At 40.1% G+C, this 12,520-nt stretch overlaps 1 protein-coding gene across 2 annotated transcripts in view; it reads left to right on the forward strand.

Moving 5' to 3' along the window:
• The window catches only part of ASB7 (ankyrin repeat and SOCS box containing 7), a 52,269-nt gene that overhangs the window by 26,446 nt on the left and 13,303 nt on the right, over positions 1 to 12,520 (forward strand). The window contains exons 5-6 of one of the 2 annotated variants that reach the window (XR_007152979.1): positions 6,286 to 6,891; positions 9,260 to 9,405. Coding sequence is in view for 1 of the 2 variants with exons in the window: in XM_047862755.1 (XP_047718711.1) it covers positions 6,286 to 6,891 (606 nt within the window). In the remaining variant the exon portion in view is untranslated. The remainder of the gene's footprint in view (positions 1 to 6,285; positions 6,892 to 9,259; positions 9,406 to 12,520) is intronic. The other variant, XM_047862755.1, reaches the window with a different exon arrangement.

The following is a 12,520-nucleotide window of genomic DNA, read 5'->3' on the forward strand; positions in this document are numbered from 1 at the left end:
AACTCATCTATACACATAGTAGTCAAACTGTGGAAAGCCAGAACCAAAGAGAAAATCTTAAAAGCACCTAGAGAAGTATCTCATTATGTACAAGAATTCCTTGGTAAGATTAACAGCTAATTTCTCATAAGAAACAACAGTGGCCAAAAGGCAGTGGGATGACATATTCTAATTGCTGAAAACAAACTGTCAATCAAGAATTTTATGTCTAACAAAACTGTCCTTTGTTTTCCATACAAAAAGATAAAGATCACTGGTAAAGGTAATCACTCAGGTACATCTAACAAACAGTATATTCATTTCTATTACTGTGCAACAAACTACACAAACATATGGCTTAAAACAGTACACATTTATTACCCTACAGTTTTAAAGTGTTGGCCAGAATGTTTTCATCTGTAGGCTTGAGTAGAGAAAAATTTGCTTCCAAGCTCATTCAGGTTGTTACCAGGTTAATTTCCTTGGGCTTCTAGGACTGAGCACTTCAGCTGCTTGCTGGCTGTTGGCTGGAGGTTCCAGTGGTTGCTGCAGGTTCTTGTCCTGTAGGCTTTCCCACCCGTGCTCCTTACCTCATCAAGTCAGCAAGGAGAGTCGCTATAGCGAGTCTGCCGGCAAGATGGAATCTCATATAACAGAACACAATCACAGTAGTGACAGGCCATCACCTTTGCCACACTCTTGGGTTAGAAGGAAGTCCTACGTTCTGCTTACAACTGGCCGGGAGAGGATTACAGAAAGGCATGGACATGAAGAGGCAGGGATTATGGGAGGGGCCACCTTAGAATCATTCTGCCATAAACAGTATAAATGTATTTTCCTCCTTTTCATCTCTTAAAGACAACAATATAAAACAAGTATAAAACTGCTGTTAGGCTTATGTAGAGATGTAATATATTTGACGATGGTAACACAAAGGAGAGGGGAGGGGAAAAGAGCTATATTGGAACAGTTTCTATGTACTGCTGGAATTACACCCAAAGTAATAATAGGAATGAATAATAGAAGAGAAATCAGTGGGATCGAAGATGGGAAAATGATGGGGAAAACTGATGAAGAAAATAAAAGACATATCACCAGTATTATGTATGGACAGATCCTACAGACATTAAAAGGGTAGTAAGGAATATAATGGACACCTTTATGCCATTCAGAAGAAATGAACCAGTTCCTTGAAAGACACAAATTGTCAAAACTGACTCAAGGAGAAATAAAACAATTTAATAGCCCTATATTGGAGAAATTTTGTTGATAATTAAAACTTTTCACTAAGGAAACTTCAGGCCCAGCTGCCTTCTCTGTTGAATTATTTCAAATATTAAAAAAAATAAACAATAACAGCACTACCCAAACTCTAAGGGAACACTTCCAAATGTACTGTACAAGGTTTGCAGTGCCCCGATACAAAACCAAATAGACACTGAAAGAAATGAAAACTATATACCAGTATCCTTTGTGCCAATAGATTAAAAAAAAAAAAATCCTGGACAAAATACTAGCAAATCTTATCAGTATACAACAAAAAGAATATTACATCATGGCCAACTACAGTTTACCCCAGGAATGTAAGGTTTAAGATATGAAAAGCATGGTAATTTCCACTGTCTATAGAACTAAAGTAAATACCAAGTGATCATTTCAATAGATGCAGAAGATGCATGTGACAATATGAAATACCCATTCATCAATAAAGACTCAGCAAACAAGAAGCAGAAGATAACTTCTAAAACCTAAGGAAAGGCACCTAAGAAAAGCTATAATATGCATCACAGTAAATGGTGAATTGCCTATTGCTTTCCAAGATCAGGAATAAGGCAAGAGTAGATGTTTTTACCACTTTTATTCAACTCTTGTTTAAATAAGAGGCCTGTGGATTGGAAAGGAAGAAATGAAGCTTTCTTCACACAGAATGTAATTGTGTACATAGACTAGTATAACAAATATACAATAATGTGCTTGAACTAAAATTTAGTTAGGTAGACAATACATAGGTCAGTATATAATGAACCTTATTTCTCTATATCAGCACTTAATACTTGGAAAATGAAATTTTGAAACTGCATTACTATACCAACAAAACTTAAAATATTTAGCAATAAATGTAATGAAAGATGTGCAAGACCTACACACTGAAAAAGTACAAAACATTCCTGATGGAAATCAAAGAAGACCTAAATAAATAGATACTTCATGTTCATATTTGGAAGAATCAGTATTATTTAAAGTATTACGGGATGGTTTCCATTTTTAGAGGTGATGAAGTTCCAATCAAAATCCCGCAGGTTTGAAGAAATTGTTGATTCCAAAATTTATTGGCCAAAAAGTTTTTAAAAAGGTTTGAGGATATATACTACCTGCTATCAAAACTTACTGTAAAGCTGCAGTAATCAAGACAAGCCACTATTGGTGTATGGATACACTTTTAGGTCAATAGAACAGGATAGGGTTTGGAAATAGACCCATACTTGTGTATGGTAAATGGTTTTCAGCAGTGGCACAAGCATAAATCATTGGGAAAAAGATAGTTTTTACAACAGATTGTGCTGGACAACTAGATACCTGTGTGGAAAACAGTGAACCTTGATCTGATCGCACTGTACGCAGAAATCAGCTAGCAATAAGTCATTCTTCTAAATATGAGTTGAAAGTTTAACACTTCTAGGGGCGCCTGCGTGGCTCATTCTGACCCTTGATTTCACCTCAGGTCATGATCTCACGGTTCGTGTGAGTTCAAGCCCCACATCAGGCTCTGTGCTAACAGCACCGAGCCTGCTTGGGATTCTGTCTCTCCCTCTCTCTCTGCCCCTCCCCCACTCACACATGCTCTTTTTCTCTCTCTCAAATTTAAAAAACAAGGTATAACACTTCTAGAAGAAAACATAGAAATTCTATGTGATACTGTGTTGGGCAAAGATTTCTTAAATGGGACACACAAAGCACAAGCAATAAACAAAAAAAAGTCGACTTCATCAAAATTTAAAACTTCTGCTCTTCAAAAAACAAAACAAAACCATATAGAACAAGAAAAGGCAATCAAGAGACTAGGAGAAAATATTTATAAAACATACCTAACAAAAAGCTTGTATCCAGAATAGATACACAATTAAATTATAAACTCAGTTATGAGAAAATATAGCCACTTAGTAAAACAATGTGGCAATTTCTTGGGAAGTTAAACATGCACTTAATACGTGACCCAGCCAGTTCTTGCCTAGGTATTTACCCAAGTGAAATGAAATCATATGCACTTAGAGATTTGGTTGTGAATGTTCACAGCAGCCTTATTCATAGTTGCCTCAAACTGGAAATAACACAATTGTCCACCTGCTGGTGAATCATAAATAAATGTGTATCCATATTATGGAATACAGTTCAGCAATACAAAGGCATGAACCTTTGATGCACACTGATAACATGGGTGAATTTCAGAAACATCTTGCTGAGTGAAACAAGTCAAACACAAAAGTCTACACACTATGTGATTTCACTTCTATGAAATTCTGGAAGGGCAAAACTTTAGTGGTTGCCTGGGACCCAGAGTCTGGGCAGGGAATTGACTGTAAAGAGACAGGAAGGAACTTCTTGAGATGATGGAAATATTTTGATTGTGGTGGTGGTTACATGGCTGTATATAATTCGTCAAAGTTCATCAACCTCCGTTTAAAGTGAGTGGATTTTATTGTACCTCAGTCAAGCTGTTGGAAAAAAAGAAATCCTATTGGTGGGAAGCATTTTTTATACACACTTTAAATTTTTTCAGTATATTTAAATGGATTTCTTGAGACTATACTATAATTTGTTTAAAATAAGTTGCACTTGAAAAACATAAAAATAGAAAATAAAGTAAGTTGCACCTTGGAGGGAGGGAGGCTTGCTATAAGCAGACAAAGTAATGAGGTGGGTGGGGCTGCTCTGTTAGTGTTCAGAGAAAGTTTTTTCTCAGAAGGGACATTTGAGCAGATACAGATGAAGTGAATTGAGTTCAAAGAAATGTCTTGACATGTGCCTTGCTCCATCTCTTATTTTCTATCTAGATTTCTGTGGTTTCTGTTACTATCACAAATGAGATCTTTTTCTTATCTGTTGCGCTGGCTAATAATAATTCTTAAATTAATCTTCGTTTACATCCTCATTGGTCTTCTGTCTCCCATTTGTTAATTCCTTGAGGACAGTAAGTATACAATTTCATGCATTGTTAATTTACATCTCTGCTGTGCTGTGTTTCCAGCGTGTGCTTACTTAATGCATTTTCATGGTTTTTCTGAGACTGAGCAGATCCTTGTTGTATCTGTTAATCTTTGTTTTTCCTAGCTCAGTATAGCACCAAAATGTAAGTAGCACCTAAAAAAGACGTAGTAAAGTGGAAAACCAAAGATGCTAGTGCCATTTCACGTAACATATTTTCAGTCTTAACTGTCAAATAGAGCAAGTATAGGATGCACACAAGACTGTGTGCTGGCACCTTAAAGACACCCCTGGTGGATGAAAAAAGGTGAGAGAAATCAAAGAAGGTATTCTTAAATCTGACAAGTTAAGAAAGAATGTCGGAAGCAGCTCATTATAGATTAGAAATGGAAGTCTTGGCAAAATTCATTGTTTCATTTGAATTAAAGGTATTCTTTTAGATTCATGCCTGTCTTCACTTGGTCTCTGTATATAAGGGAGGTAGGTTTCAGATGTGAAGGCTTCAGTGTCAGCTGTCTAAATGAAAACATTAGTAGCTGAAGTTCATGCCTGATACCAGCAGATGGCAGCAAAATGCTTTGTTTAAATGTTCTTGCTTTTTTTTTTTTTTTTTTTTTTTTTTTTTTTTTTTTTAAGTCACAGAGTAAATAGGTATTGTATCTTTTTCTTTTAGCGAAGGCCAAGGCAGATGGAATACTCTTAGTTTCTTTAAATGGTAATACAACCTTTGGGTACTGTCAGTTTATACTAAGTGGTTTTATAAATTCAACTGATACAGCTTACATAAAAATGTTAACCTTTTTTACAGGTTTTGTTAGCAACTACTTCTTAATTGTCATTTTTATTCTCCATAGTATTATTAATATTTTATATATAGTTTTCTGCCTCACAGATTTTCCTGAGGGACACAGCTGTCCTAATATAGTTTGGAATGAAATAACATTTTAGTAAACAGTACTTGAATGTTTAATCATATAACTTGGGAAGCTTTTCGTTTGTTTGAAAAACACTCATGAATTTCTCTCTTTCATGAACAAACCAGAAATTAAGGGTGATGTTTATAAGGAGAAAGCATTTTAATCCTAAGTAGTTAGGTCTGAACAATTTATTTTCACGTGAAATTGCTAGCCTCCAGGCAGTGACCTACATAGTAGGAAGGAGCACTTCTACCCACAGCCCCGGAAGGCCAGCGGGAGGAGAGCTATACAGAACTGACCCTTGCTTTCAGGAGAGATTGGGGGCAGGTGACAAGTCAGTGACATAGCAGATAGATTATTGCTTTTCTTTCTCTTTTATTCTTTCCTCTTCTCCCTCCTCCCACCATCCCCTACCCCCCCCCCCCATTTCTCTCTCTCTCTTTCTCTCCAGAAATCAATCCATTTAGGAGAGAGTTTTGGAACTGTTTTAGAAAATAATATTTATACAGTGCTGAGGTTTCTCCAAATTTTTCACCCAATGTGGTGTTTAATTCTTATAAACTCCAAAATTCTTATAAAACTAAGAATCCAGAATAGTCTTTTATCTTATGAAAACATGATTTATCAAGATCACTTAACATATATCTTACATGCTTTGGAATTTTTACAGACCACAGAAAATATTTTTTTTTCTTTTTTTTACCTAATACACCCTAAAACAACATGGCCTGCCAGACCACAGTACATCCGTAATTTAGAGCAGCAGATGTTGCTACACATGCTTCTCTTTAAGACCAAGAAACACAAGAGAAAATAAAACAAAAAGTTCAAAACAGAAGAGAAACATGAAACAATACAGAGATGAGAGAGTTGAGTAGCCAAAAGCAATTGGTTAAATTAGCCAAGAGAGGGGATGTGGCGATCTGAACTCTCTGTTTTTGCCCATCTATCTTTTAAATACTTTGTAAGTCATTTTCATTCTGTTAACCCAGGTTTGATAACTTTCTACCAAAATTTATTTTCCATGAAACTATGCTTCAATTGAGGAAAGAAGTACTTGATGTTCATTATAATGTTCAGTCATTTCGCAATTTTTATGGAAACGTCTTAAATGCCCTGTGCCATGGTAGAGACCATTGTTTTGTCTTCAAGTCTGCTAATGTTTTCGTTTTGGTTTTAACTCTAGCTGATCCTACAGTTAAGGACTTGATCGGAGGCTTCACTGCTCTTCATTACGCAGCTATGCATGGCCGGGCCCGGATCGCACGCCTGATGTTAGAGTCTGAATACAGGAGTGACATTATTAATGCCAAAAGTAATGACGGCTGGACTCCTCTCCATGTGGCTGCTCACTATGGGAGGGACTCTTTTGTCCGACTTCTACTGGAGTTCAAGGCGGAGGTTGACCCGCTCAGTGATAAAGGCACAACACCACTTCAGCTCGCTATCATCCGAGAGAGGTCAAGCTGCGTGAAGATCCTCCTGGACCACAATGCCAACATTGACATCCAGAACGGTTTCCTGCTGCGATACGCTGTGATCAAAAGCAATCACTCTTATTGCCGAATGTTCCTTCAGAGAGGAGCAGACACAAACTTGGGTCGCTTAGAAGATGGACAGACTCCTTTACATTTGTCTGCCCTTAGGGATGATGTGCTTTGTGCACGGATGTTATATAATTATGGAGCAGACACAAACACAAGGAACTATGAAGGACAGACCCCATTGGCTGTTTCAATAAGTATTTCTGGAAGTAGTCGACCATGTTTGGATTTCTTACAAGAAGTCACAAGTATGTAATTTCATTATTACTGTCATTGCATTTAAAATGTTCATCTTCTGAGGGGCTTTAGATGTTTTCACTACTTAAAATGACCAGACACTAATGATTCCTATTAGCCCTGCTTATTAATAAGTTATTATTAATATTCTACTTCATTCATCTGAAGTAAAAAGAAACTTCTAGATCACAAGGTTTCATACAAATTCAGTTGTGTTACTGAAAGTAACAGGGGTATGTATATAGGTTAAGATAGGAAATGGAGAAAAGGACAGAGAGAAGAGAAATTTTTAAATTCACTAAGATCTGTGTTAGAACAAAGCAGTTCTTGCTGGTCATATACATAGTCGTTCAGGCTTTCATGGACTTCAGCTTGAGGAATGAGAAGGAGAGTTTGGGATTTTAGGTTCTATGTCTGTGTAAGTGTCCTAGAATTTGTGCTTTCTTGCTAAGCTGTTGCTCACCGTTTTATTGTTTCTTTGCTGGCTTCCTATGATGTGACCCCACATGAGATGAACAGCAGTGTTCCTGATTTAGGGATACTAATAATGCAGGTTAAGGATGCTAGAAGTTGTTGTAAGAAAAGATTTTTTTGTCAGTAGGAAATTTGGTGCCACCGTCCCTGGTCCACATGACTTCCACTTTCGACATGGTTTTGTGTGGGCACTTCTTCTTAAAGCCTGGAGGCATATGACCTACCTCATGTTGTGGTGCACATGTTTGCATCATTTTTCCAGCAGGGGTATTGGTTTGTGCGGACACTGCCTCCTTCTCTTGCTGGATGTCCTGTGTGACTAGTCGAGTGTGTGTCTCAGAGCTCAGCTTCCAAACATGAAGCTAAAGTCTATAAACAAAATATATGATTTTACCAACTGCTGCACTTTTTAGTGAATTCCTCTTTCCTCGCCTGATTTTTACCTTTCAGTCATTAATAAGGAAGAAATTAGGGTACCAGGTACCAAGGGGAAAGGAGTTTACTTGACCTTGTAGATAATCTGCCCCCTTGTTTGGAACTGAACTTGGGAGTAGAAATTTGCAGATTCTTTCAGCAAGTTTTCTAGCAGTCTAGAAATGAAGTATAATTTGAATTTTGTATGTTTGTAAAAAGGAAAAGACATTATCACCACTGGGTGTATACACACTAAAGCATAAAAAGAAATCACACTCAGGATCTAACGTGTGCTGTCCAGTAGGTCTTTGTGCGTGGTCTGAAAATGGCCTGTCTGTGCTGTCCAATATGGTGGCTGTTGTACACTTGTTACATGGCTAATGCCACTGAGGAACTGAATTTTTTTAATGTTTATTCATTTTTTGAGAGAGAGACAGAGCATGAGCAGGGGTGGGGGCAGGGGGCAGAGAGAGAGGGAGACACAGAATCTGAAGCAGGCTCTAGGCTCTGAGCTGTGAGCACAGAGCCCAACGTGGGGCTTGAACCCATGAACTGCAAGATCATGGCCTGAGCCGAAGTTGGACGCTTAACCGACTGAGCCACCCAGGTGCCTCAAGGAACTGAATTTTTAATTTAACTGTATTGACTGTAATTACAAGGGCCTGGTGTTTCCCATGTTCCACAGTACAGGTCTGTGTGCCTTGGGAGAGGTGTTTTGGGCTGATTGGTAGGTGGTCCCTTGCTGAGAGCTTTCTAGGCATGGGACCTCTGGAGAGATGGGAGGTGTTCTGTATGTTGGTTCCTCACCAGTTTACTCTGACTCTTCAGATACAGGCCACATTTTCTGAAAAGTTTGCTGTGAAATTTCAAGTGCTGATTCTTTTCAGCAAATTTTCTAGCAGTCTTCATGCATAGACTGGGAGAGGTATTGGTGTTATGAGAGAGAAGATTACTCTTGAACTTGAGCTTAGGATTCTGTCATGGTAAATAGCCTGTGAAGTATCTTTTATTCTTTATACATTCTGAATATCTTTGTGTTCTTGCTGTCATTTTTGTCTTAACTTCTCACTAGAGACTCCTGGTTTTATTAGCGTGACTGCCTTCGGGAAGGCATATTATATACATAAATGCCTCAGCTCCTTTTGTTAAATACCTCACTCAGCAGTTAACAGCATCAACTAGAGCTAGGCGGCCCAAACTCAAGCCCTGACTCTGCCACGTGTCAGCTTGGGCAGGTTACCCAACTGCTCTGTGCCCCAGTGTCCTCTTGTTAGCATTAGGATAATTATATCTGTTTTACAGGCTTGTCATGTGGATTAAATGAGTTAATATTTATAATGCACTTAAAGCGGTGCCTGGCACATTTTAATGGCTATGTGTACTTTTCTAAATAAAATAATTAAACGGGAGTGGATGAACAGCAAAGGCTGGCTTGCTTCCAATAGAGCGAATCCCCTAGATTCTTATTCTCCCCTTGCTTCCTAATTTCAGCTCGGTGGACTCTTCTGTAGTCTGCATATGGAGACCCAAGGAGGGATGGGGGGCGCTGCCCTTTCCCATCAGCCTCAGAGCTGCTGAGTTACAGCACAGAGTGCTTCTGGGGAGCAAGACTGTTGAGTTACAGAGAAAACTCACAGGTACCTTTAAAATTAGGGGCACGTGGAAAGAGTTACGGGGTTGCCTCTTCGTATTTGAGATCTCCTGCTACATGTAGAGTGGAGCTGTGTACCTGGTAGGCCCTCAGGAAATGTGGGTCAGCTGGTTGACTGGTGGTTGGTGGCCGAGCAAACTTGGTATGCTTTTCAGAAGTGAAGGGCCATCAACCTTTTGAAGGCTATGGTATCGTTGTGTTCAGGTGCCTCAACATAGTCCATTCCTTGTTGATTCTCCAGTGACGTTTCCTGCCAAAACCAAAGTTAACGTTTCTGCTTGACCTGTGCATCATTTATTAGAATTTCTTTTCCTAGTGAGTAATTATCTGTTAGAAGAACCAACTGTAACTGATGCTTTTTGGAGCTCTCTACTGAGCTCTCTTGAAAGCCAGAGTGAAGGAAGGTCGGATAGTTCAGGGAGCACTAAGTCAAATCTGCAAGCTCCTCCTGGCCTCCACAACACCATTGAGCACCAGGCACCGAGCTGTTGGCTTCTAATCTGAGACCCCTGAGGTATAAGGATGGCAGAAATGCCACTTGGTGGTCTTTATTCAAGTCTCTTCTACTGTTCATTGCACCATTGTGACTAGAAGCAGTTTATTTAAGTTAGAAGAGCTCAAGACAGTTATAATCCTATGGAATCTAAAAGCTACTGTGGCTTTTTAGAAAAATTGCCATAAAAACTCTGATACAAACCGCATAGAAACAGAACAGGTCGAGTGGCTTAGGTATAAACTAGTATCTGCTGGTGCCTTGTTGACTGTGGGTAGAGGCAGACACCATGAAGAACTGCTGGTACTGTTCACCTGCAACCAGACTTCCAGAAACTTCTGTTTCTTAGAATGGCTGGAACTTGACATGATCTCCTCCAGAAAACCAGTCAAGTGAAGGAGCAGCTTCTTTGTGCCCTGGAACAAGAATGTGGATCACTTTGCAGGAGGAAAGATGTTTCCAGCTTAGAGAAGCCAGTTTCTGTTCTTTTAGTTCTTTTACTTGGAAAAAAAACGAGAAAGTGAACAACGGAACAATGCAGGTGTGACTGATCACAGGTAGAAATGGTAGTGGAGACAGTTTGCAGCAGACACCCATTTGTTGGTAGGGAGAGGTCCATTTAGGGCTGAGTCCCTGGATGAGGAGTTAAACAGCCCCTTGCACCAAAGCCAAGGCTCGGGTGAGGCAAGTGGGGTGCGGGTGCCTAGGGCACAAAATTTAAGGAAAAACTCATTCTCAGGATCGTGCAAATGAACACAGGTAATTAAAGGAGAATAATTTGCACATAGTGTCAAACACCATTACGGAGCAAAGAGGATCCTAGAAGCTCTGGTCTATGGAAATGGACTCAAATTCTCCAGCCTGAGGGAAGAGCAGAACATTGTAGGAATGTTTGCCCAATTCAAAAAAGAAAGTAAACATTTATGAATAGAAAAAGGGCAAGCACAAGAAAATGTTAAAACAGGTACAGTATTAAACGTGGATAAAGACTATTTCACCAGTAAAGTTTACCCTGAGGATATGGTTAAATAATAACCAAACTCAGCCTGAGCTATTCGATTGTAATCCAGTGCTCTTTTACCCCTTATCATCTCCCTGTGCCATAATGTAAATTCCCCTCCCTACTCAACATACCTACTGACGAAGGAGTTATTCGGAATGTAAAATCTTTGAAGAGAGAGGAATTCCACAGGAAAGCTGAACCTCAGGCATTGACCAGCAAGAACTTTTAAACTTATGGGGAGACAAAAAGGGATTTTAATTACCTGCATGCCTGGAATTTTGTTCGGAGAGAAGTAGTGAGGAACTTGGTTTCAGGGGAAAGCCTACTTCTTCATGCTCAGGCACAGATCACACATGTGGTCGCCATGGACTTTCTTCAGCCAGCCACCTCTGCAGGAGAAGGCCTCAGGACTGAACAGAACTGGTACCTGCAGCTCCTTGTGCACAAGGGTGTGGAAATTGGAAGAAGGTTTTAGAGAACAGAGTCAAGTCAGAGTAGAGAGGGCAGTAAACAAGATGTCTCCCTGCTAGAGAGCGCCACTTGAACAAGATGACTCCCTGTTGGAGAGCGCCCCCTGAGAGGAGGCAGCCTCCATGTCTGATAGGCTGGACTGTTTGAAGAACGGGTGCCGTGTTGTGCTGCCTGCTGAGGAAATCCTTCAATTGTAAGGCTTACCCTTTCTGCATAAGAAGGAAATGTTCCGAAGGCAAAGTGGAATCAAAGACTTGTGCAAGCAGCAAGGTCAAGAGCTATTGGAGAGGTTGCGCTCGTCACCCATTCCTTACTTTGCCAGTGACATCCACGTCTATACTTACTGTGTGGAATCTACCTCTGCAGAGCTGCTATTTCATTAAGGCATTAGAGAGGCAAGATTTTACCACCACCATCAAATATTTTCGTTAGTTTTAAAAGAGCAATCATAGTTAAATTGCCTGTCTGATAATTCCAGCATCTGTGTCATAGCTGAGTCTGCTCTGATGCTTGGCTTTGTCTCTTCCGACTGTTGTTTTTTCTTGCCTTTTAGCCTGTCTTGTAATTTTTTATTGAAGCCAGGCATGATGGATCAGGTAACAGGAACTGAGGTAAATAGGCCTTTAAATGTCAGGTTCTGTGTTAACCTGGTGAGGAGCTGGGCTGTGTGCTGTGTCTGCCAAGGCTGTAGGTGCCGGAGGCTTCAGACTCCTGCGTCCTTGCTTTTGTCTCCCCTCTTGACTTTGGGCTTCTCGGAAGTGTTGGCGTCTCGCGGCTCTTTCACATGCACCTGTAGTCCACTGTCCTCACACTGGACCCCTGTTGCTGTGGAGGCAGGGTGGGGGGAGGCTAGCAGTCTACAGTCTACAGATGAAGATCTCAGTGTATCCAGGGGCCTGTGTCCCTGGGCTGTGGCCTTCATAAGCGTTTCTTAGTTTGCCCCCTCACGCCCCCGCATCTTTCTCCTCCTCAACACGTACACCCCTTGGTGAGACCGAAAGCCTGTTGGGGGCTGAAGTCAGAGAAATGTTCTTTCTCCAGGTGGGATAAGACTCTGGTAATGTCTTTCCTTGTAGAGAACAGGCCTTTGTTATGGAGAAGGTTCTGGGCATAGGTCATATGGTTATTCTTGCC

This window comes from Prionailurus viverrinus, chromosome B3, assembly GCF_022837055.1.
Source record: "Prionailurus viverrinus isolate Anna chromosome B3, UM_Priviv_1.0, whole genome shotgun sequence".
In the NCBI taxonomy this organism is placed as follows: Eukaryota; Metazoa; Chordata; class Mammalia; order Carnivora; family Felidae; genus Prionailurus; species Prionailurus viverrinus.